This window comes from Heloderma suspectum, chromosome 1 (assembly GCF_057233095.1).
Source record: "Heloderma suspectum isolate Gila_16-S chromosome 1, 16-S_ref, whole genome shotgun sequence".
Classification (NCBI taxonomy): Eukaryota; Metazoa; Chordata; class Lepidosauria; order Squamata; family Helodermatidae; genus Heloderma; species Heloderma suspectum.
Window position 1 is genome coordinate 34,860,598 of NC_139458.1, and position 24,822 is coordinate 34,885,419.

General features: G+C 41.0%; 1 protein-coding gene across 5 annotated transcripts; it reads left to right on the forward strand.

The window, feature by feature from the left end:
• The first annotated feature begins 6,260 nt into the window (after positions 1-6,260).
• On the forward strand, positions 6,261-24,362 carry ATXN3 (ataxin 3). 5 transcript variants are annotated; one of them, XM_084840661.1, is made up of 12 exons: positions 6,262-6,486; positions 8,100-8,166; positions 10,308-10,468; positions 12,408-12,449; positions 14,178-14,263; positions 14,767-14,833; positions 16,813-16,900; positions 17,185-17,317; positions 18,215-18,390; positions 19,529-19,652; positions 20,271-20,356; positions 21,571-24,362. In XM_084840661.1, exons 3-12 carry the CDS (start codon positions 10,421-10,423, stop codon positions 21,663-21,665), a joined length of 945 nt encoding a protein of 314 aa, XP_084696787.1. In that variant the 5' UTR covers positions 6,262-6,486; positions 8,100-8,166; positions 10,308-10,420; the 3' UTR covers positions 21,666-24,362. The 5 variants fall into 5 exon arrangements, with proteins under 5 accessions (XP_084696752.1, XP_084696787.1, XP_084696761.1 ...); XM_084840644.1 differs by having other exon boundaries at positions 6,432-6,486; positions 10,304-10,468; positions 12,405-12,449; XM_084840651.1 differs by having other exon boundaries at positions 6,436-6,486; positions 12,405-12,449.
• The last annotated feature ends 460 nt before the right edge of the window (positions 24,363-24,822 follow it).

Below are 24,822 nucleotides of genomic sequence, written 5' to 3' on the forward strand. Positions count from 1 at the left end.
CAAAGTCTGTCACTGCCTCCACGTTTTCTCTCTCTATTTGCCAGTTATCAGTCAAGCTGGTTGCCATAATCTTGGTTTTTTTGAGGTTTAACTGCAACCCAGCTTTTGCACTTTCTTCTTTCACCTTCGTCATGAGGTTCCTCAGCTCCTCCTCACTTTCAGTCATCAAAGTGGTATCATCTGCATATCTGAGATTGTTAATCCTTCTTCCAGTGATTTTAACTCCAGCCTTGGCTTCATCAAGCCCAGCACGTCGCATGATGTGTTCTGCATACAGGTTGAATAGGTAGGGTGAGAGTATACAACCCTGCCGTACTCCTTTCCCAATCTTAAACCAGTCCGTTGTTCCGTTGTCTGTTCTTACCGTTGCTACATGGTCGTTATAAAGATTCCTCAGGAGGCAGACAAGATGACTTGGTATCCCCATACCACCAAGAACTTGCCACAGTTTGTGATGATCCACACAGTCAAAGGCTTTAGAATAGTCAAGAAAACAGAAATAGATGTTTTTCTGAAACTCCCTGGCTTTCTCCATTATCCAGCAGATATTGGCAATTTGGTCTGTAGTTCCTCTGCCTTTTCTAAACCCAGCTTGTACATCTGGCAATTCTCGTTCCATGAATTGCTGAAGTGTACCTTGCAAGATCTTGAGCATTACCTTACTGGCATGTGAAATAAGTGCCACCGTTCGATAGTTTGAACATTCTTTGGTGCTTCCCTTTTTTGGTATGGGGATATAAGTTGATCTTTTCCAATCTGTTGGCCATTGTTGTGTTTTCCAAATTTGCTGGCATATGGCATGCATCACCTTGACAGCATCATCTTGCAAGATTTTAAACAGTTCAGCTGGGATACTGTCATCTCCTGCTGCCTTGTTATTAGCAATGCTTCTTAAGGCCCATTCAACCTCACTCTTCAGGATGTCTGACTCTAGCTCACTGACCACACCGTCAAATCTACCCCGATATTATTATCCTTCCTATACAGATCTTCTGTATATTCTTGCCACCTTTTCTTGCTCTCTTCTGCTTCTGTTAGGTCCTTGCCATCTTTGTTTTTGATCATACCTGTTTTTGCCTGGAATTTACCTCCGATGTTTCTAATTTTCTGGAAGAGGTCTCTTGTCCTTCCTATTCTATTATCTTCTTCCGCTTCTGCACATTGCTTGTTTAAAAATAATTCCTTATCTCTTCTGGCTAACCTCTGGAATGTTGCATTTAATTGGGCATATCTCCCCCTAGCACTGTTGCCTTTTGCTTTCCTTCTTTCTTGGGCTGCTTCCAGTGTCTCAGCAGACAGCCATCTTGCCTTCTTGGTTTTCTTTTTCTATGGGACGTTTTTTGTTGCCGCCTCCTGAACAATGTTGCGAACTTCTGTCCATAGTTCTTCCGGGACCCTATCTACTAAATCTAGTCCCTTAGATCTATTCTTCACCTCCACTGCATATTCATGAGGAATATGAGTGAGCTCATATCTAACTGATCTGTGGGTCTTCCCTATTCTCTTTAGTCTGATTCTAAATTGTGCATTAAGAAGTTCTTGATCGGAACTACAGTCAGCTCCAGGTCTTGTTTTTACCAACTGCATAGATGTCCGCCACCTTTGGCTACAAAGGATGTAGTCAATCTGATTTCGACTGTCGACTGTCTGGTGAAGTCCATGTATAAAGTCCTCTTTTAGGCTATTGGAAGAGAGTGTTTGTTATGCACAGTGAGTTGTCTTGGCAAAATTCTATCAGCCTATGGCCCGCTTCATTTTGTTTTCCCAGACCATGCTTGCCTGTAATTCCAGGTGTCGTTTGACTACCCACCTTAGCATTTCGGTCTCCTGTAATGAAAATAACATCTCTTTTTGGCGTATTAACCAGTAGGTGCTGCAGATCCTCATAGAACTGATCTACTTCTGCTTTTTCAGCATCTGTGGTTGGGGCAGATATTTGGATCACTGTGATGTTAAATGGCTTACCCTGAATTCAAATGGAGATCATTCTGTCATTTTTTGGATTGTATCCAAGCACTGCTTTAGCCACTTTATTATTAATTATGAAGGCTACTCCATTTCTTCTGTGGTGCTCTTGTCCACAGTAGTAGATCTGGTGGTCATTTGATGTGAAGTGGCCCATTCCAGTCCATTTCAGTTCACTGACACCCACAATGTCTATATTTAATCTTGACATCTCCCCAATAACCACATCCAATTTGCCCTAGCTCATAGATCTTACATTCCAGGTTCCTATGGTGTGTTGATCTTTAGAACATCGGATTCGTCGTTCACCACCAGCACCATCGGCTGCTAGCTGTCCTTTCGGCTTTGAGCTAGCTGCGTCATCACATCTGGGGCTAGTTGAACTTATCCTCTGTTCCGCCCCAGTAGCATTTTTACCATCTTCTGACCTGGGAGTCCCATCTTCTGATGGTATATGGACATATCTCTGGTTGTACTGATCCATTTAGTTTTCATGGCAAGAATACTGGGGTGGGTTGCCGTTTCCTTCCCCAGGGATCGTATTTAGTCTGACCTCTCCGCCATGACCTTCCCGTCTTGGGTGTCCCTTCACGGTTTAGCTCATGACGTCATTGAGGTGCTCAAGCTCCAGCACCACGACAAGGTAACGATCTCCTTTGCTGAAGGGCTAACAAATAGTATAAACTAAATTAGAGAACAAATTGTTTTAAATTCTAGGCAACAGTTGGAGAGTGAAAAGGGGAGCCCTGAGTGTCCAAAGGGTTGTCTTCTATAACTTCTTCATACACAAAACAGACTTACTGTTAACTCATGTTAGATGGTGCCAGTTAATGTGCGGCTATTTGCCTCCTTCCTTACCTATAGCACAATTTAAGGTAGCCACTTGTGAATCGTAAAAGAGAAGACAAAAGAGGCTATCGACTTGCATGAATGATGATTCAAACACAGATGTAGTACATACCACCTGTGCCCAGGTGACCTGCGGGCCCTGTTCATTCTGCTATCAGGGTGCTGGTGATGGGCAACTTCAAGGCTGAGCTTTTCCTTCTAATCGTTCTTTATCTTTACACCGGGCTTGGACCGGACAGTCCTTCAAATAGTAAAAAACAGAGGACACATGGCCACACTGCTTTTTCCCCCTTTTCAAAAGTCCCAGCACTGTTGCTCCATCGTCAATGATAACAGTAAAACTCGACCAAACAAGAGAACCTTTCAGAGGGGCTTGTTGTTGTTCAGTCGTTCAGTCGTGTCCGACTCTTCGTGACCCCATGGAACATAGCACGCCAGGCCTTCCTGTCCTCCGCTCTCTCCCGGAGTGTGTTCAAGTTCATATTCATTGCATCGGTGATGCTATCTAGCCATCTCATTCTCTGCCGTCCCCTTCTCCTTTTGCCTTCAGTCTTTCCCAGCATCAGGGTCTTTTCCAGAGAGTTTTCTCTTCGCATTAGGTGGCCAAAATATTTGAGCTTCAGCTTCAGGATCTGTCCTTCCAATGAGCCCTCAGGGTTGATTTCCTTTAGGATGGACTGATTTGACCTCCTTGCAGTCCAGGGGACTCGTAAGAGTCTTCTCCAGCACCACAGTTCGAAAGCATCAATTCTTCGGCGCTCAGCCTTCCTTATAGTCCAGCTCTCACAGCCATACATTACTACAGGGAAAACCATAGCTTTGATTAGACGGACCTTTGTCAGCAAGGTGATGTCTCTGCTTCTTACTATGCTGTCTAGGTTGGCCATAGCTTTCCTCCCAAGGAGCAAGCGTCTTTTAATTTCATGGCTACAGTCACCGTCTGCGGTGATCTTGGAGCCCAAGAAAGTAAAATCTGTCACTGCTTCCATTTCTTCCCCTTCTATATGCCAGGAAGTGATGGGGCCAGATGCCATGATCTTAGTTTTTTTAATGTTGAGTTTCAAACCAGCTTTTGCACTCTCCTCTTTCACCCTCAACAAGAGGGTCTTGAGATCCTCTTCACTTTCTGCCATTAGGGTGGTATCGTCTGCATATCGGAGGTTGTTGATAATTCTCCCAGCAATCTTAATTCCGACCTGTGAGTCATCCAACCCGGCGTTTCTCATGATGTACTCTGCATATAAGTTAAATAAGCAGGGTGACAATATGCAGCCTTGTTGTACTCCTTTCCCAATTTGGAACCAGTCGGTTGTTCCATGTCTGGTTCTTACTGTTGCTTCCCTTCATGGATCACTGCCTTGTTGTGGCGAAGGGGCTTGTGTAACTCAGTGAAGCCATAAGCTATGCCGTGCAGGGCCACCCAAGACGGACAGGTCATGGCAGAGAGTTCTGACAAAATGTGGTCCACTGGAGAAGGAAATGGCAACCCACTCCCGTATTCTGGCCAAGAAAACCCCATGGAACGTAACACAAGGCTAAAAGAGATCACACCGGAAGATGAGCCCCTCAGGTCGGAAGGTGTCCAGTATACTACTGGGGAAGAGCAGAGGGTATTTCCAAGTAGCGCCATAAAGAGTGAAGCGGCTGGGCCAAAGCCGAAAGGACAATCAGCTGTGGATGTGTCTGGTGGTGAAAAGAAAATCCGATGCTGTAAAGAACAATATTGTTTAGGAACCTGGAATGTAAGATCAATGAATCAAGGTAAGCTGGAGGTGGTCAAACATGAGATGGCAAGATTGAACATCGACATCTTGGGAATCAGCGAACTAAAATGGACAGGCATGGGCGAATTTAATTCAGGTGACCATCATATCTACTACTGTGGGCAAGAATCCCTTAGAAGAAATGGAGTAGCACTCACAGTCAACAAAAGGGTGGGAAAAGCAGTACTGGGGTACAATCTTAAAAATGATAGAATGATCTCAGTACGAATCCAAGGCAAACCATTCAACATCACAGTAATTCAAGTCTATGCCCCAACCACTGATGCCGAAGAAGCTGAGGTTGATCGGTTCTATGAAGACCTACAACACCTTCTAGAACTAACACCAAAAAAAGATGTCCTCTTCATCATAGGGGATTGGAATGCTAAAGTAGGAAGTCAAGAAATCACTGGGATAACAGGCAAGCATGGCCTTGGTGTACAAAATGAAGCAGGACAAAGGCTAATAGAGTTTTGCCAAGAGAACACGCTGATCATAGCAAACACTCTTTTCCAACAGCACAAGAGACGACTCTACACATTGACATCACCAGATGGTCAATATCGAAATCAGATTGATTATGTCCTTTGCAGCCAAAGATGGAGGAGCTCTATACAGTCAGTAAAAACAAGACCTGGAGCTGACTGTGGCTCAGATCATGAGCTGCTTCTTGCAAAATTTTGGCTGAAATTGAAGAACGTAGGGAAAACCACTACACCGTTCAGGTATGACCTAAATCATATCCCTTATGAATACACAGTGGAGGTGAGGAATAGATTTCAGGGATTAGACCTGATAGACAGAGTGCCTGAGGAACTATGGACGGAGGTCCGTAACATTGTTCAGGAGGCAGCAACGAAATCCATCCCAAAGAAAAAGAAATGCAAGAAAGCCAAGTGGCTTTCTGATGAGGCTTTACAAGTAGCTGAGGAAAGAAGGGAAGCGAAGAGCAAGGGAGAGAGGGGAAGATATATCCAACTGAATGCAGAGTTCCAGAGAATAGCAAGGAGAGACAAGAAGGCCTTCTTAAATGAACAATGCAAAGAAATCGAGGAAAACAACAGAATGGGAAAGACTAGAGATCTCTTCAAGAAAATTGGAGATCTCAAGGGAACGTTTTGTGCAAAGACTGGCATGATAAAGGACAAAGAAGGCAGGGACCTAACAGAAGCGGATGAGATTAAGAAGAGGTGGCAAGAATACACAGAAGAACTATACAGGAAAGATCTGAATGTCCCTGATAGCCATGAGAGTGCGCTCACTGAACTTGAGCCGGACATCCTTGAGAGTGAAGTCAAGTGGGCCTTAGGAAGCATTAGTAACAACAAAGCTAGCGGAGATGACAGTATTCCAGTTGAGCTATTTAAGATCCTAAAAGATGATGCTGTTAAAGTGCTGCATTCAATAAGCCAACAAATTTGGAACACTCAACAATGGCCGCAAGACTGGAAAAGGTCAGTTTACATTCCAATTCCAAAGAAGGGCAACGCCAAAGAGTGTTCAAACTACCGCACAATTGGCACGGCACGATTATTTCAAATTCGCTGCCCCCTTCCTACGACGCTTCCTGCATAATTCTATCTCCCCAGCCCCGCACATGGCGGGTCTTTACTAGGAGCCGGAAATGAGAGTTGCCTGGAGCGTTCTTTACGTGCCTCTCTTTGCGGTGTTTGTTGCGTTCATAGAGGTAGGGTGCGCGCGCGGCCAGGCGGGCGCGCGGGCGGCTGGGACGGGACGGGGCGAGGCTGAGGCAAACCTCCTCCGTCGAAGGGATCGCCTCGCCGATTGGCCGCAGCGGGTCCCGGAGCGGAGCGTCGTTTGATTGGCTGGCTCGCGGTCGTGGGGCGCAGAGGCTGCTGGCGCCGGAGGTGGGAGACAAATAAACATGGAGGCCATCTTCCACGAGAGGGTGAGTGCGCGCCGCTGCCTTCTCCGAAAGGGGGTTCTCGAGGGGAGGCGTAAGCTGAAAAAGCGGGGAAGGCAGAGGCGTAACCTGCGGAAGGAGACCCGCGGCCTGCCCCTCTGTGAAGCCCGGGCGGGCGGGCGGAGAGGCTTGGCGGGGAGAAGGGCAGGAAGCTTACCGCGATGCTCTCGTCCCGTTTCTCTGGAAGTTCGGGCTCGATACGGGAGGCCGCCTGGGGAAGCCTTCTTCCGAAGCCCGCGTTATACGTTCCATGTGTGCCGGCGAGGCGACGAATAAGAGGAAGTGGGCCTTGTGTTGGGCCAGTTCGCTGGTGCTGAACCAGCAAGGCGGGTTAAGCGCCAGGGCTCCCACTGGCGAAGAAAGGGGAACTTCCCTGGTCGTGTGTCTTGTGAGGCAGGGCGCTCAGGATCGTTTACAACAGGCGTGTTATCTCTACCTTGGCTCGCTTTCAGTGCATGCGCTTGTAGTTAATGGCAGGCTGCGTGATACAAGGGGGTATTTCCCCCCCTCCCGCGTAATGCTTTCGGGGAGTGGGCAGCTCCTAATCGTGCTACCAGTGGCTGTGAGTACCAAGTACAGAAGTAAGAGTTTTTAACACAGAGGGCAAGAGTGTATGCGGCCTTATGTTGTCACACATTTAATCACGGTTTTAGTATGAGAAGTGCTTCTTACTTCAGAACATTCTCCATTTCAATACTCTATTTTGTTGTTCAGTCGTGTCCGACTCTTCGTGACCCCATGGACCATAGCACGCCAGGCCTTCCTGTCTTGCGGTCTCTCCCGGAGCAGGTCTTTGTTGTGCCTTAGTACTGATATGCTTATATGGCAGTCATTAAGTTTTTTCCCTTGCCCCACTGGTATGATTAGCCTGCTCTTCTGAAAACATATGTGCTGTGTGCCTTGGGTGTCAGTGATATTTCACTTTTTGTTACTTTGATGTCAACATTGCACATAACATGATTAACTCTGGTACTGGCATTTTCTCAATTATTTTGTATCAGTGTAAGAACATAAGAGCCATGCTGGATCAGACCAAGGGTCCATCTAGTCCAGCATACTGTTCATAGAGTTGCCAAATAGCAGCCTATGGGAAGCTCACAAACAGAACACCCACCCATGTTCACCAGCAACTGGTGTACATAAGCATACTGCCTCTAATACTGGAGGTAGCATGTAACCATCAGGACTAGTAGCTATCAGTAGCCCTATCTTCCATGAATTTGTCCCAATCCCCATTTAAAGCCATCCAAACTGGTGGCCATCACTGGCTGTTGTGGAAGTGAATTCCATGATTTAACTATGCACTTTGTGAAGGGGTACTCCCTTTTGTCTGTCCTGAACCTCCCACCAATCAGCTTCATGGGATGACCCCAGGTTCTAGTATTATGAGAGAGGGAGAAAAATGTCTCCATATCCACTTTCTCCATACCTTACATAATTGTGTACACCTTTATCATGTCTCCCCTTACTCGCCTGTTTTCTAAGCTAAACAATCTCAGCTGCTGTAACCTTCCTTCATAGGGGACTTGCTTCAACCTCTTGATAATTTTAGTTGCTATTTTCTGCACTTTTTCCAACTCTACAATATCCTTTTTTAGGTGCGGTGACCAGAACTGTACACAGTATTCTAAGTGTGGTCGCAGTGTAGTAAGGCTTACCTCCTAGGTACGAACACCACATTTCTAGTCAACTTTTATGGCAGTGTTAATATATCCTGATCACTTCTGTACTTCGCTTCTGGTAGTTTGATTATTTTCATGGGTATATTCTATTGCTTGTGTTAATTGTTTAGAGAGTTTATCATGTTTCTAGCCTGACCTTTCTCCAATGAACTCAGGGTACTGTATATGGGTTATTTCATCTACCCTTAGAATAGCCTTGTGAGGCAGGTGAGACTGAAATGTAGTGACGTGCCAAGGTGAGCTTCAAGTCTGAGAGGGATTTTAAATAAAGTTTTTCTAGTCAAATGCTGCATAAGATCACACTGACATGGTTTAAGTCAGGGGTGCAGAATCTCAGGCCTGGGGGCCAAATTTGGCCCTCTGGGATTTTCCAGATGGCCCCACCCCCTTTCTCCTCACCACCAGTCATTTGGTGGCTTCCTGGATTTTGTGCAGTTTTTCCTCATTCTAAAAGATTGACATGCCTCTCCTAAGGCTTAGTTATTGACAGTAAGAGTTTTAAGCTAAAACGCCCTTTGGCCCTGCCCGCCACTGGAATGCAGCTACCAAAAGCTTCCCTGAAATGGAATTTGACCTTCAGGCTGAAAGAAGTCCTGCACCCCTGCTTTAAGTAGTGTCAAAGTGGAGACTGAACTAGGTTACTCCTGATATCCCTCCCATTTTGAAACGATGGATATTCCTATAAAATATTTCAAGGTTTTGAGAGAGACTGTTTAATAGTGCTATAGTGAACAGTGGCTTGAATCCAAAGATCCCCATGCACAAGTGGAAAATAGTTCTGCATGGGCACAGTGGGTATACCAAGTGTCTCCCTCTACAGCTGCAGTCTGTAGTTTCAGAGGGTTGATCTGGCATCTTCTGCGGTGCAGAAAGGAAACTTGTGCTGCTGCTCCCCCCCCCCCCCACACGTACGTACGTGCTTTCTGCTTGTGCATAGGGATCCTTAGGTCCAAGGCAGTTTCATTTATAAATAAGAACATAAGAAAAGGTGTGCTGGATCAGACCAAAGGCTTATCTAGTCCACAGTGGCCAGCTGAACACCTATGGAAAGACCCCAAGCAGGATATCAGTGCTATACATAACTGAATAAACATGTGCCTAACAGAAAGCTGACTACTATTTATGTACCTGCTGACATTAGACAGTAGTCCTTGATGGAGTTGTTCCCTGCTTTGACTAATAGGAGACAGAATTATTGAAAATACTCTTGTTGACCTCTGTCAGACAAGTAGCTCTTTCTGTCCAATTCACCTGCATCCAGAGCAGTGGCTAGCGAACTGAAACTCAAGAAAGACTCAAGACACTTGTATGAAAATGCAGGGCTATTGCTGAGACTCCTTTTTTGCTCTTCACGTCAGAAAATAAATGTATTATGTGCCATGCATATATTCACTTACCCACAAGAAAACCTTAAATACAGTGCTACTACCATAATTATATAATTTAATTGATAGCCTAGTAAATAAAGCCACAAAGGTTATTAGCCTCCAAAACATTTGACTGGCCTGCTGGGGCTGGCAGAGGAGAGGTAGGGGCTGTATTTATTTGCTTGGCACAGCAAATAATTTATTTGCTGGTGGAGGAGGGGCTTCCCTCCTCCACTAGCCTGCTCACCTGTATGGAATTCTTGATAGGCCAGTGACTAGTGCTTGAATACAAGGCTGGTTGATGCATGCATTAAATACCAAGTTAAATTTTCACATCAGTATTATGTATGTCCTAATTTGCTAGGAGCTGCACAGGAAGTGTGTGGGATTGCTAGCTTGGTAGGATAACTAAGAGGTGATTCAGAAAAATACTGGTGACAGACTGGGTTTCTGCTGTGGGTTGCAGAACTTCCTGGATTTATTGCGTGATCATATCCTTGCAGTAACTTCACTTGCTGGATAATGCTAAATTCTTTAATAAAAATGGAAGAGTCTGTAGTATGCCTATTCGTTTCTCTGTTTGAGAGGGGACTTCTCAAATTTTGGCAAAGAATAGAAGCAGTTGTACACTTGAAAGGAGTAGAATTGCTTCTCTGGTTTTAAAAATTGGCATTTCAGACACAATCATGAAAAGACCTCATTTTGCTTATTGTGGTGCATGTGTTTTTGTTTTTTTAATTTCTGTTTTTTTAGCAAGAAGGCTCCCTGTGTGCCCAACACTGTTTGAATAACTTACTGCAGGGGGAGTATTTCAGTCCTGTAGAACTGTCTTCTATTGCACAGCAGCTGGATGAAGAAGAGAGAATAAGGATGGCAGAGGGCGGAGTTTCTAGTGAAGAGTATAGAACATTTTTACAGGTAATAGCCTTTAAAACTGTTCAGATGGCCTGATATTATTCTGGCAACTTCTGTTATATACATTTACTACATGTGCCTCTACTTATTTATTTATTTATTATATTTTTATCCCGCTCCTGGAGCGGCTTACAATCAATGAACAAAGAAGACAGTCCCTGCCCGCAGGCTTACAATCTAAAAAAGACACGACACACAAGGAAAAAGCAATGGGGAGGGGAGAAAAAAAGAACTAGGTAAACTGTCAGCAGGGCTGGTGGGATGGCTCTGTTCCCCTCTCTCATCTCCCAAAGGAGGGGCAGTCCAACTGGAACAGGCCCTGATGTTCCCTTTGCCTGGTCCCTCATTCCTCCTTCTTCCCCACAGGGAAGAAGGATGTCAGTTAGCCCTGTGTGGGGTGGGTGGAGTCCAACTGGAGCAGGCCGTACTTAGAAAAGTTCCATTTCAGAATGATAAAACGTAATTTCATATGGCTTCATGTCAGTCTAATTAACACTTCTGAGCACAAATTATTAGAAATGTGACTGCCTGGGGAACTGGGGCAAGGGAAAGATTATCCTCCTCGCCCTTTTAAACTGGGGCCCACAAATGGGGAAATGTTCAGGCTACACGGCCCAGAAGAAGGGAAGGAAGGGCTTTAACCCCCAAGGTAGTAACTGTTGGGCATGGCAGCCCCCATCTGGGGGTCTCAGATTTGCCTTGGGGCACCGGTTGCCTAATCTGTATGCTGCCCCTCATCAGCATACTTTTCTGTAAACTCTAGGATATAACATCAGATGCTACAGGCATCTGTTGTAATTAATCCTGATCCCAAGATGAAAGAATTGTGGTAGTGGGGTGGGAGAATCTCTGGTATGCCTACACATCTCAGAGTAAACAGGAGTTACCCCATCCACTTCAGTATTGTAGAAAGTTCTGCTTGTGCAACGTGGCTGAAAAGATTTCTTTCTTAACCACTATGTGGAAGTCAATCACTTTGCTTTTTGTGTTACTTACTTTCTTGTAATATGATTTTCGTATAAAAAGAGACAGTGGGGTAAGTGTTACAGATCTGCTCCCTTACATCTGGATATAAGCAACAAGCATCGTCTGTCTGCTTTCATTAAAGGGCATTGAAGCCACTCAACTGATTAGTACAACAAAATGTCATTTGAATGTCCATGACATGAAGACTATGCTTGTTTAATTTAACTTAAACTGCTGATTGGCATTGGAATTCAGATTCTAAGATCTTCCCAATTGTCTTTAGAATCTCTCGTGTCACAGAGGAACTTGGTATCCTTGACAGTTGACAGTTTTCACACTTCTGCCTGCCATAGTGTCAAAGCAGTTCAACTACTCGCTGCTGGATGACATTCGCAGTCTCTGGGCCATGAACCTGCTAGTTAGCTGTGCCTGTCATTATTTAAATAGGAAAAACTTTTTTAAAAAAAGCTTTTATGTAGATCCATAGTTGCGTAATATACGCTATTCTTAACGAAAGCATTTGGTTTACAAGTAACTATTTTCTGCACATATTTCAGTTTTCCAAAACTGTCAACATCTCATTTTAAAAACAAGAATTTTCTCCCCATGCTTTCAAAACGTTAGGCAGTCTTAAGTATCTCAGGGCAAGTCCTCACAAAGTGTTTCTCAATCTTAAGAAAAATATGGCCAAACCTATTTCCTTAGCACCTATTGTACATGTTTATGTATAGTTCTAGGATGGATTGAGATTTATTAAGGCTGCAATCGTATACATATTTACTTGGGAGTAAGCTTCATCGAAAATAATGGTATTTACTTTTGAGTAGACATGCATAGGATTGTGCTGTAAGTGTATTTTGTAGTGGGTAAAGTGTTAAGAATGGACATAATTCAGTCTCTGCTTCTGATTTCTCAGAAGCTTTTCTAGTCATGTGGATTAATCACGTTTTCTTTTCCATTCTTTGTTGAACAGCAGCCTTCTGTAAATATGGATGACAGTGGCTTCTTCTCAATTCAAGTAAGCATTCTCCTGTAGTCTCAGTTCTATGAAAAATTAATTGAAGTATAAAATTTTCCAATATTATACATGTTTCAGTAAGAGTTGATATGTTCACATTTTAGAGCTGTTTAGAAGATGTTTGGGGAAACTGGGTATCTTAAAGTAGAAGTTTACATTCCAATAATGTACAAGGAACAAATCCATGGTTTATAGATACATCTTTGGATTCCATTCTTGTAGTTGCAATTGTACAGGTAGTTTGGATGCTTACATTCCATTGATTTTCTGGGAGATTTAAGCAGCCTAACAGTTTATATAGACTCTAAAGGTATAGAGGTTACATTGAAATCAGAAGTCTTTGACGTATTTAGGAATTGGGTTTTGCATGGATCTATCTTCCAAACTAGTAAAAGTATTAATGCAGGTAATGTTTTATTTCTTAGTTAAAACAGTTGTACAACTGCATATTTTATGTGGACATGAAGGAAAATTTCCATTAAGTTGTACCCTTGGTTAATAGACCAGCCCATGGGTTTACATCTTTGTACTTAATAGAAATCTTCCCCAGTTTTTCTGTATGATACAGCCAGAAAGCTGTAAGTGCAAAGGGTAGCTCTACACTTTATAGGGCATATGTGTAACATCTTAGTGCTTGCTTTGGTGTTTCTAGACTCAAGCCTGTAAAGTGTGGATGAATGTGTACACACATATGCACATCAAGGAAACACAGTATTGTATTTATCTTGTCCCTGTTGTAAGCTATTTTGTGGGTATGCCAGACTGAAAGATGGGCTGTACAGTTAGTAAGTAACTAGAGCCAAGTAAATATTGAGTAAGGCACAGGTCCCCAGATCCGTATACATAAGTGTGTCAGTATGTGTTGCAAGAAACATCACTTTGGAAATAGCAGGACAAGTTTGTATACTGTAGACCTGCTCTATATTTCTAACAATTACAGAAGTCCTTGAAATTGGAAGACTTCCACTTGCACCTTACAGTTCTACTTTGCTGTTAATTGCTTTGCACTTCTCCTACAGGGAGAAGTGTCTGAGGTGAAGGTGAATTGTCTCTTAAATTTTCCAGCTGCCTTTTCCTAAACGGCTTAAAACGATGTTCCCAGGTGTTTGGTATTAACAATGTGTATCAAACTAAAATGTAAGATCAAATGTTTGCAACATTGTTAGAAAAAATGTGCAGGAAGTACTTAGAAGTTCAGGATTTTTGGTAGCTCTCAATAGTTATTCTGGATCGTATATCTCTTCTGCAAATATATCCTCACCTGCTTATAACGTGGTTTTTTTAGTGGCATCTTAGGACAAAGGTAACTGTTACTATCTTGTGCTAAACACTTTTGTAGTCATGCATTGAAATAAATTAGGCCAGTAGTGTCTTGCCAATATGCAGTTCAAGGATTGATGCTTTGAAGGCAAACTGAAGTTATAATTGTGCAGCTGCTTATAATGCCAATTCAAGAGTTATGTGTGCCTTTTGAGAATCTCTTGGTCAAATTGTGCATTTGTTATTCACCCTTAAATGTGTTTTATATGTGGTCTGCTGAACATAGATTCATGAAGGTTTACATTTGAATTTTCTCACCCCAGTGGTTTCCTTTTAATGAAACTTACTTTTTTCCAGTCCCAGCTTTGTGAAAACAATATATTTGTTTTTATAGTGGCTAAAATGGTTGCATTGCTTAAATTTTATAACTGACTGGTTTGTCTCATGAAAAGTGCTGTTTTTTGACAGGTTATAAGCAATGCCTTGAAAGTTTGGGGTTTAGAACTAATCCTCTTCAACAGCCCAGAGTATCAGAGGCTCGGGATCGACCCTATGTAAGACTTTCTTTTTAGCTCCCTGCTTCCATTATACAAAAAATTAATAATAATAATGCAAGAAAAAGAAACCCTATCATTTTCCTCAGAGAGTTCCTTTTGAAAATTACTATCTCAAGTTCTGGTTTTATCCCCTCAGCGTTTTCTTTTTCATATTATTGAGGCCTTACATGTCCATTTGTCCTCTGAGCCTTCATGACATCTCAGTATCTGTGGCATCACAGAATGCTGACTTTGAATGGTACGTGGCATCATATCTGCTTTATGACATCACTGTGTGTGTCTGTATATATAAAGCATATATATCATAAACATATTTCCAAAAGAATGCTATTGGAATACTCTGAACCATCAAAAGAGATAAATGATCATATAATCTTAATTGTAACTGTATTAACTAAAATGTTTTAAAAATACAAAAATGGTGACACTAGATAGCCAAAACTGTAAATCTGAGCTCTAGTATTTAATTCTGTGCATATTTTGTGTTTTTCTTCTTTCAGAAATGAAAGATCTTTTATTTGTAACTATAAAGAACACTGGTTTACAGTTCGAAAATTAGGAAAACAGGTGACATTCCCTCTTTTTTTCTTGTTTAAAAATTGACTTTGAGCTTGGGTGTCAAAAGAATATTGCTTTTGAGGCCAGATACTACCTCACACATTTGAAAGCCTAGGATTCTAGTTGAATAACTTCATTGCTGTTTACTTGTATCACAAAGCAGCTATGTAGTTTGATAAATGTGCCTAGGGAGGGCAGTGTACCACCTGTGGGCTTACTCTGGCAACCAGTGAATGCACATCCCAACAGCATTTTAGACTCTGGGCTACAATCCCACAGGTCTCCATGGAAATACAATAATGTGATATCTAGCCCACATCATGGGAAGAGTGGGAAGATGATTGTATTAGGATGCAATCCCATGGTGATGGCTGTAAGCCTCCGAACACGGAAGCTTGCAGCCATTCAGTGCAGAGTGGGAGGAGCGACGAAGGCAGTCTTTGCCTCTGCACTCCCCACACTAGATGCCCATCTAGCTGAAGCATTGGGGAGGGGGAGGGAAGGAGGCTGGGGAAGGCTGGGAATAGCTGCTATCTCCGCCTCCTCACTCCCCTCCCCACCTATGGAAATGCCTCCTTTGTGTCCTCTCTGAGGTCACCAGCGCAGTTCTCCATGCGGAGCGGGAGGGGAGCTCAAACTCCTGGGTCCGAGGTTGGAGTGCTGTCTCCAGCCTCGGATCTAGGAATCTGAAGTATCCTATGGCCCCCAGACTCTGTCTAGGAGCCATAGGTTTGTTGTCTTATTGATTAAAAAAAAAAGGATAGATGAACGTTTCAGTGCTCAAAAGAGACTGCATTGCACACAAAGAACAAAATGAAATAAAAGGAACATGTGAAAAATAAGTTTGAGCCTTTCGGTGGATGGGATAGTCTTGCTGGTATTTGCCACTTTAAAAAAGAAGAAAGCATTAAAATAAGATAATGTTGGCATGATAGATGTTGTTCATCATCCTTCATGTTGCAAGCTATATTAAATTAATGTCATTTGTGCAACTACATTCTACAAGGCAGTTATAATCATAATGGATTCTCTGTCTTGTGGAGGAGTTGCTTTTTCTTGGGTACAAATTAGTGCAGCTTGAGTGTTCAGGAAGTACAGTATTTCTGCAATGGAAGTGTAAGATGTTTGGACCACCTTCAATAAATGTACACAAACTGCACATATATTTAATTTACTTATACTTCTATCCTGCTTTTCATACAAAAATTGTTTCCCAAAGCAATAAAAATCAAGAAAAAAATCAAATACAGTTCTGGTGACAGGCACTGTGTGTAAAGAAAATAATGAGATGTAGGTCCTGTCTTCAGATTTCCAATTTAAAAAGGCAGACTGCACAATGGAAGGGAAGTGGAGAGAAAATTTGGAGGAAGGGAGATCAGTTTGACAATAACTGAACAAATATGTTCTGCTAAATGCTAAAACCTGATTTGTCTGGAATGTTTCTTAGTAGCCTCTCACCATCACTGTTCAGTTCTTCTGAGGTCTAGCTCAACAGCTAAATCTTGCTATATAGCTTGAGCCCCTTGGTTGACACAAGCAAAACATGAGAACCTAAGGTGAATTGAATGAGGTGGGGGGGTATGGATAAAATATGGATAAATCACCTTTTTTTTCTCAGGCATTTTAGATTTCTAGTTTTTTAGCTTTACTGTTTTAAATCTGTATTTTAAATCTCTGCATTCCCACTAGGTTTTATTCTGGTTGTATTGTTATATTGTGGTTTTAATGCTTTTATATTTTATATTGTTTTACTGTGTGCTTTTTGGTTTTAATTTTTGTGAACTGACCGCCCAGAGAGCTTTGGCTATTGGGCGGTATAGAAATGAAATAATAATAATAATAATAATAATAATAATAATAATAATAATAATAAAGTGCTGACATAAATGTAAGTTTAGGAGATACAGCCGTGCAAAGACAGAGACATAGATTATTGACTAAATTACATATTAACTACCTTTATTTGAAATCTGTTTTTAAAATTACAGTGGTTCAACTTGAACTCCCTCTTGACGGGTCCAGAACTAATATCTGATACTTACCTTGCACTTTTCTTGGCCCAGTTACAACAGGAAGGTAATTCTAACTTTCAAATATTGAACTCCGTTACTTGAAAGCAAGAGAGTAAGGACAAGTGTAAAATTCATCCAAGAAGCCTGTCTTCCTCAATGTTTAAGAATAAAACTATGAAATCACCAAGTATAGTTATTATAATGAGGGCGGAAACAGAATTGCACAACGCTGTCAAGTGGATGTTTTCTATTCTTACCGTTACCGCCCCACCACTGCTTATCTTTGTGAGATCTGTTGATAGGTTATTATCTCTCATATTTTGGCCATATGCTTCTTATTTTCCTCAGGCTATTCAATATTTGTTGTAAAGGGTGACCTGCCAGATTGTGAGGCGGATCAGTTACTACAAATGATTCGGGTACAGCAGATGCAGCGGCCAAAATTGATTGGGGAAGAGTCACTGCAATCAAAAGATCAGAGGTAAGGTAAATAAGAACTTGTATTTTAATAAGTGTTGAGTGTTGATTGTGAGTACTTTTAAATCCTGAATGCAAGCAAGGAAGTAATGTGGGTGCTAACAATTGCATTTTATAGATGGTAGTGAGAAGCAGTTTTGAGACACCTTTCTCTCTCTGCCTTCTACTTGCTTTCATTTTGTCTGCACAACTGCTTTATGTAGGCTAGAGATAATGCTCCTCAATTTCCTTTCCCCCCATTATCCTAATGTGCTTTGCTGCCACTATGTCCACAATGTGGACACCTTTATTGAAAGGCATCCTCTCAAATGACTACGTGATTCATTCCAACTCAATTCTGCAATTTGAACCAGTACAGCATTTTTATCTGTACCACCTGTTTCACAGTTCATCAAAACAGTGATACTTTGCTCCTTTTGGGCAACGTAGACTCTGTTATGACGTGTAAGATATTTCATTCTATTACCATGATGGAAATTGTACTAAACAGGGAACCAAGATGCAGGGCAGCTTAGTGGCTGTGGGGTGGCACTGCCTAACTTGGGGAAGGAAGATTCTCACTCTTCCAAAATTCTTGAGGTGAGGGATACTCCATTTCCCATCATCCTCTTTCACTTGTCATTTTCCTGGGAAGTGTGGGAAACTTGATTTGTATGGGTGCTTAGAATTCTCCTGTGCGAAGTGAAATTAGTAGCTATCTCAAATCTTAATGCGGTTTTGAACGCTTATTATTGCTGTAAGGTGCTCTTGGAAATCTTATTTGAAAATTTAAAATATATAAATAAATGTATTGGGCTTTTTAAAAAGATTGTATATTTTTCCATTGTTTTGAAAATGTAAAACTTTTTTTTAAAAAAATTGACATTAAATAAGAACATCTCTACCTTTGTAATCTCTCCAGGGTACAAAAACCAGACCTGGAAGAAGCATTAGATGTTAATCACCCATTTGATGGTACAAGCATGTTAGATGAAGACGAAGAAAATTTCCAAAAAGCACTTGCTCTCAGTAGACAGGAAATTGATATGGAGGATGAAGAAGCTGATCTCCGTAGAGCCATTCAACTTAGTATGCAAGGTAAAATGCTCTTTAATTTATTTAAAACATGTGTATACCACCCTTCGTCAAATAAGATTTCAGAGCAGTAAATAACATCTGCAGATCACAGTACAATAAAATAATATCCTGACCATACTGAAAAAAACACTATATAAAAATACTGTAGGCATTACACACATTTTTAAATGCCTGGGGAAAATAAGTGTCTTAACCTGACAACAAAAAGCTGTAAAGTAGGCACTAGGAGCACCTTCTTAGGAAGGATATTTCAAAGCCAGAGTGTCACCACTGAAAAAGCCCTCTTCTTTGTAATTGTATAGCACACTTCCACTGAGGAAGGCACTTACAGCAGGGCCTAAGTAGAAGATCATAAAACATGGGCAGGCTGGTCTGGGAAGAGGTGTTCCTTCAGATATTTGGGTCCCAAGCCATTTAGGGCTTGAAAGGTAAGTACCAGCTCCTTGAATTGGACCTGAAAGTAAATAGGCAACCAGTACAGATCTTTTGAAAATGGAGTGATATGAACAAACCTGGTTGTACTGGATAAAATTCTGACAGCCAAATTCTGCACTAATTGAAGCTTCCAAGTCATCTTCAAGGGCAGCCCTATGAATGATGCATTGTAGTAATTCAACTGAAAGGTTACCAGAGCATGAATCACTGTGGCTAGAATTATAAAAACGTATGTGTGTAACTTAGTCCTGCTCTTATGCTTATTATTCAGATCTTCGTATGGTGCAGGCATGCAGATACTTTGCCATCTAGTCTTTCTAGATGACTAACTGTTCATCTGATTATTTAAGTTATTTTTTAGAAACTTAAGAACCTCCAGTTTCCTGGAATCTGCATTCTGCTCTGGTAACCTCCTGTTTGAATTACTGCAGTGTGTTATATATGTAGGGCAGGCTTTTTTTTTTTTTATTCTCCAAGGCTTTTAATGGGTGGCTGATGGCTGCTGCTTTTATTATCTATTTTCTCTAATTTTTATAGTGCTCTGTGTTGCTACTGGTCAATTGTTTAGCTGCGTTTTTATCATTTTATGAGAAATTTGGATTATAAACCACTTTGGATAATTTAATAGAAAAGTAGTAAGTAAATATCCTGAATTTAACCCAACCTTTCCCAGTAATTGTGCATATGTATGTTTCACTTTTAGGAGGCCAGCGAAGCGGCCTTTCAGATTCTTGTACACAGAGCATTCCACACTCTTCTGCAACAAGCCAGTCTGAATCTCTTACATCAGAAGAGCTGAGACGGAGAAGACAGGCCTATTTTGAAAAGTAATATAGATTGTGTAAAGTGGGATTTGAGGATAGCGAGTCCTGAAAGCCTTTCACTAATTGGGCATCATAATTAACTAATATCAGTATTTAACTGGTATCTTTAACACATGCACCTCAGCGCTATCACCTTTGATTGATTTAAGATCAGTTAATTATATTAGCCTTATTTTCATAACTCCATGTTTTAAGTGGTTGTTCTTCTTGATTACGTAGATGACTTGATTCTTTTGGTGTCTCCATATTGTAGCACAGGATTGGGGTACTGTGCTGGCCAATGATAGCAGGAATTCCTTAGTTGTGCAAGTCCTACTGTGTACATGACTTCTTAATTAGTCATTTATCCGTAGGTAATTATTCCATTTTAAATATATGCTCCTGGGAGCATGATTCTGCTTCCAAACAAGGTGTGTATTCCATGCACACCTTGTTTTGAAGCAAAATTGCCACGTGTTTTGTTTTTGCTGCTGTTGCTACAACAGCAGCAAATTTGGTAGTGGGGCTGCAAAAAAAGGCTGGGGGTTGGCCATGTGTTACCCACCCCTGCTTTATATAATCAAAATTAGATCCGTCTGGATTCCTTTTTTTAAACAATTCTTAATTGGTTGATTCTTTTAGACAACAACAGCTGCATCAGCAAGTTCAGAATCCAGAATTCCATGATGCACCAGCTCCAAGTTCAAATGCACTAGTCTCTGATCCAGGTACTACTTTCCTCAGCCATATTACAATACATAAGTTACCTTGCCATTCCACCCATTTTGTATATGAATTCTTCTCCACTTATGATAATGAACCAAGGATCTCTCTAACTTTTCATAATATGCCATTTCAGTGCTTTTATATCTTTCTGACTTGGAAAGATTTGATACAGCTTTCTGTTTAGTGTAGCAGTTGAAAGAGTGGTAGGAAGTTGTGTTCATTGAAAGAATGACGTGAATCCCGCTCATTGCTTCTAACCCTCATTTTAATCAAGAGACAATCTAGCAATGGCAACTCAAAACTGATCTTTAGTTGTAGGTGCAGCCATAAAACATGTGCTGCCTTAAAGTGTGCTTCCCCCCTCCACCATCAACAGCTCCTGATCAGATTCTTCCCTTTCCTTCATATATATGTATTGATATGTGTGAAGGGAAAGGTCTGCAGTCATAGAGAACAATGAGGGACCACTTCTCCCCGCCCCCAACCCACTCCCAGTTGTTTTTTCTCCAGGACAAGTGTGTTACTGCATGTATGGTTTTCCTGCTCCTTACTATAGCTCTATCTTTCTCTTTTTGCAGCCATCTACTGTCAATCCTGCTGCCTTACTCATTTCTGCCCCTTCTTGTCTCCACCCCTGTTTCTGCCTCTGTGCCACAGTGGTTTCATGGAAAAACTATAATAGAGTGCTATTTTAAAAGATCCAATTTCTTGGCATTCTACGTATTGCATATGAGTCAAATGCAGGCCTGTCTTGTCCTACTCATTACATATTCTAGTAGTAATGCTAATGCCCCATAAGTGGGTGCCTGCTGAAAAATAGATCTCTCAACACCGGTTATAATTTAAGTATTAATTTTATTGGGTAAGAGGTATAAAGAATTTAATAAAGAAGATGTGACATGCATTTATCAGTTTGGATGATGGTTCAAGGCTTCATAAATCATGGTTTATTTTCCAGATTTATTAACTGACATTAAGTCAGAGTTTCCTGTGCTAGATGTAACAGGAAACTCTAGCTTAATAACAGCCGTGCTCTTTGCGTTGAAGCCAGCTGGTGTTAAGAGGACAGAAGGGGCTAGGAAGGAAAGCTGGCCCCAGTGCTCATTCCTGACTTCCATGGCTTATTAAGCCTTGAATGATTATCTGAACTAGGCCGTCTTCTCCTTTTTATAGCAGTATTCCAGAACCTAATGCATTTTCTCTTCTTTTCTGCCAGGAGGTGATATGAGCGAAGATGATATGCTTCAAGCAGCCATGAATATGTCCTTGGAAACTGTTAGAAATACCTTGAACACAGAACAAAAGAAATGACAAAAATACCTGGCTTTATTTTTCTCTAAACACTAAATCCTGTATTAATCCTGTGCGGGTGGTATAAAGGTAGGGTTCATTTCACGGATGTACCAAAGCAGGATATAGCCCTAGGACTGAGGATCGGAATTAAAAGGCAATCTGCATATAACACAAATAAAATCTTATCATGAAGGTTTTAGCTTTGATCATATGACTAGTTCTAATCAAGTTGGTAGAGATGCCACACATAAACAAAGGGGTATCAATAAGTCGTAAAATCTCATCCAGCAGCTTCCTGACCTATAGATGATCAGGATGAGTTTGTGGTATCTGCAGATAGTTGTATGGGCGGCAGCCCTCTTCAGTTGTGACGATGTGCTCTTGTGGGTTTCTTGGTTCAGAGCAAGATTAGCCACACATGTCCAGTTATGCAGCAGTCCCTCACAAATAATCCTAAACCCCTTCTGTTGGGATCATGCTAGCCAAGATGGTGTGACATCAGAAAACTCGTAGATTCACATGTATGCTTTAAGGACATGCCTTTCACTTTCCAAAGGTATTTCAGTTACACTGTAAATAAATAGAATGTTGACCAGTACTTTCAGTCCTTTCCAACATGAAAACATTTAATGGGTGAAATAATTAAGAATTATTTTACCAGTATATGTAAAAACACAAAAAGGTTTAAGTTCTGGAATTAATTAACCACACATTTACTGTGTTAAGGACTGTAAGAGATATGCAAACCAAGAAGCCCATCTTGGAGCTTATTTAAAGACTACTTTTTAAAACAATAATGCCAGATTTTCCGGTTTTCAGAGGAGGGAGAAAGGATTTTCTTTATTATACTTCCCACTAAATTTGGGGCAGTCCTGGCCTCGATGCACTGTTCTAGCACAAGCACTCAATGATCACTTGGATGTTGTTGGATAACTGAAGTGGTGGGGTATGTTTGATAAACAGTTACCTTAATTCCTATTCCGTTGCATGGGAATTAATCCTTTGCTTTATGCTTTCTTTGTTCCTGCATTTGTACAAGTATTAAAGACAACTGGATGAGCATAAGAAAGCTGCTGTATATGGAGTTAGGCCATTGGCCCAGTATTGTCTACTCTGTCTGGCAGTGTTTCTCCAAGTTCTCAAGCAGGGGTCTTTTCCAGCCCTACTACCTGAGTTCTTTTTAACTGGAGATATCTGGGATTAAACTTGGGACTTTCTGCATGCAAAGCATGTGCTCTACCACTGACCTATGGCCCTCCCAGAATTTCAGGCTGTTTTAGGAGTGAGGAAGGAAACATTTTGATGCCATGACTTCAGTGCCACATTATTAATGTGCATTCTTGCTATCTGAAATGAACCCTGCATGTTTACCTATGTGTTAAGAATGGATATTCATAAATGAATGTGTGTGGATGTGTATTCTACCAGATGTTAATGAATGTCTTCTGCCTGTAAGAATTTTGCAGCTTTTCATGAATGGCCTTCGTTCATGCACCTTACAGATTTTTCTGTCATTGTTTCTGTTACTGAGATAAATTGGGGAGCAAATTTTGTAAGCTAATTTTATTCTATTAGTTGAATTACACATTTGAGATACAAAGTTACTACAACAGGATGACCAAATTTGGCATGGGCTATAAAAATGGGTTTTCTTTTTTTATATAAATGATGCTTTAAGCAGACATTGTTTACATATACATCTTATGGCTATGGTTTTGGATATTTACAGTGTTCAAACTGTATTCTGCTTAAACCATAGGCTTTTGCCAGACACACCAAGAAAAATCTTGCAAAAGTTATTTGTTTTTGCTAATTGTTCCCAAATTATTATTATATTGCACCATACTGATGTGGCGTCCCTAGCTGCTGAACGATAAAAAACTGTATGCAAATATATGGTACGATAAAGAACAATACGGTATAAAGAATGCTTGGATTTTGATGACATTTGTTTACAATAATGTTATTTAGATGGCTTGGTTAGATATAGGAGTCAAATCCCACTTGCCTTACTTGGATGCATCATGTTTTGTTGATCTCTGTAAAACCCTTGCATAAGTACAGGCAATGGGATTTGGCCCTGAGGATGTGCATACCTTTTAGAAATGCAGCTAGCTTTACTGTTTCCATAAACTTAAGGCAGCACTGTTTGGCCCTACACAATTTAGGGGGCAATCCCATGCATGTTTACACAGGAAAAAGTCCTACAATTCCCAGCATTGGGGTGTTGTAGGACTTTTTTCTGTCTAAACATGGATAAGATTGCGCCCTTCTTAACAGCAGGAAGTTAGCTTGCCAAACGTAATGCAGAGTTTTCTTAAAATGTCTGCAGCAGTAGTTACATAAAGCTATCTGCATTTGTTTTATTTTAATTTTGTTGCTTTTAAGCTCTTACTTGAAAATAAATATGCGAAGGGATTCATATAAAGCATGAAATGAAATCATACCAGTCTGTAAAATCATAATTTTATTTTTTCTTTGTACTTTTTCAATAAATGGTGTTCTTCTGGACAAGCTGAATCTGGATGAATTTAGGCCCACTTCCTTCGTACTCGGGTTCAGATATCCAAGTACAAAACATGTCAATTAGCAAAGGAGCGCACAGGTTTCAGAAATTACCTTTCCATTTAAAATATCCCCAAGTGGAAAAGATGGAGCCCTGTTTTTATGTACCTTAGAATCAAATTGTGATTAAAACATAAGTGCACCTTGCAGAATCGACATAGTACATGTCTCTTTGGTAGCCTTTACTTTTTAAATGCTAGATTTCTTTATATGCAGTTGTAAAAACTAGCTTTAAAATGCTTTTGAAAGTTATGTGATTGCAGACACTTTAATAGGTGGTGCTCTATCACCACAGCACCCTATTTCCCTAATCGGGGTTGAGTTAATGGAAAGCCTTGCGGACTGTCCATCTTCAGTTCTGAATCTTGCATAAATCTTTTCCCATGGCTTTTTACTTCAGTTTATGAATTAAATGTTTTCCAATAATATAAGTGTTAACACTATCTGAAGCATGGGAAGCACTATATTTGTTGTCTGTTCACTGCACAGTTTAATTACAACTTTTGAAGAACGAGAGATTCACTGCTGGAGCATCCTAATCTGCAGATACTCTGACTTTTACCATCAGTTTGAAAACATAGTCATAAAATTCTTCTTGTATCAGGGCTGG

Coding starts and splice junctions, on each gene's coding strand:
- ATXN3 (XM_084840626.1), top strand. CDS start 6,463: ATGGAGGCCATCTTCCACGAGAGG. Junction 6,487..10,303: donor AGGCCATCTTCCACGAGAGG/GTGAGTGCGCGC, acceptor CTGTTTTTTTAG/CAAGAAGGCTCCCTGTGTGC. Junction 18,391..19,528: donor CATTCAACTTAGTATGCAAG/GTAAAATGCTCT, acceptor TTTCACTTTTAG/GAGGCCAGCGAAGCGGCCTT.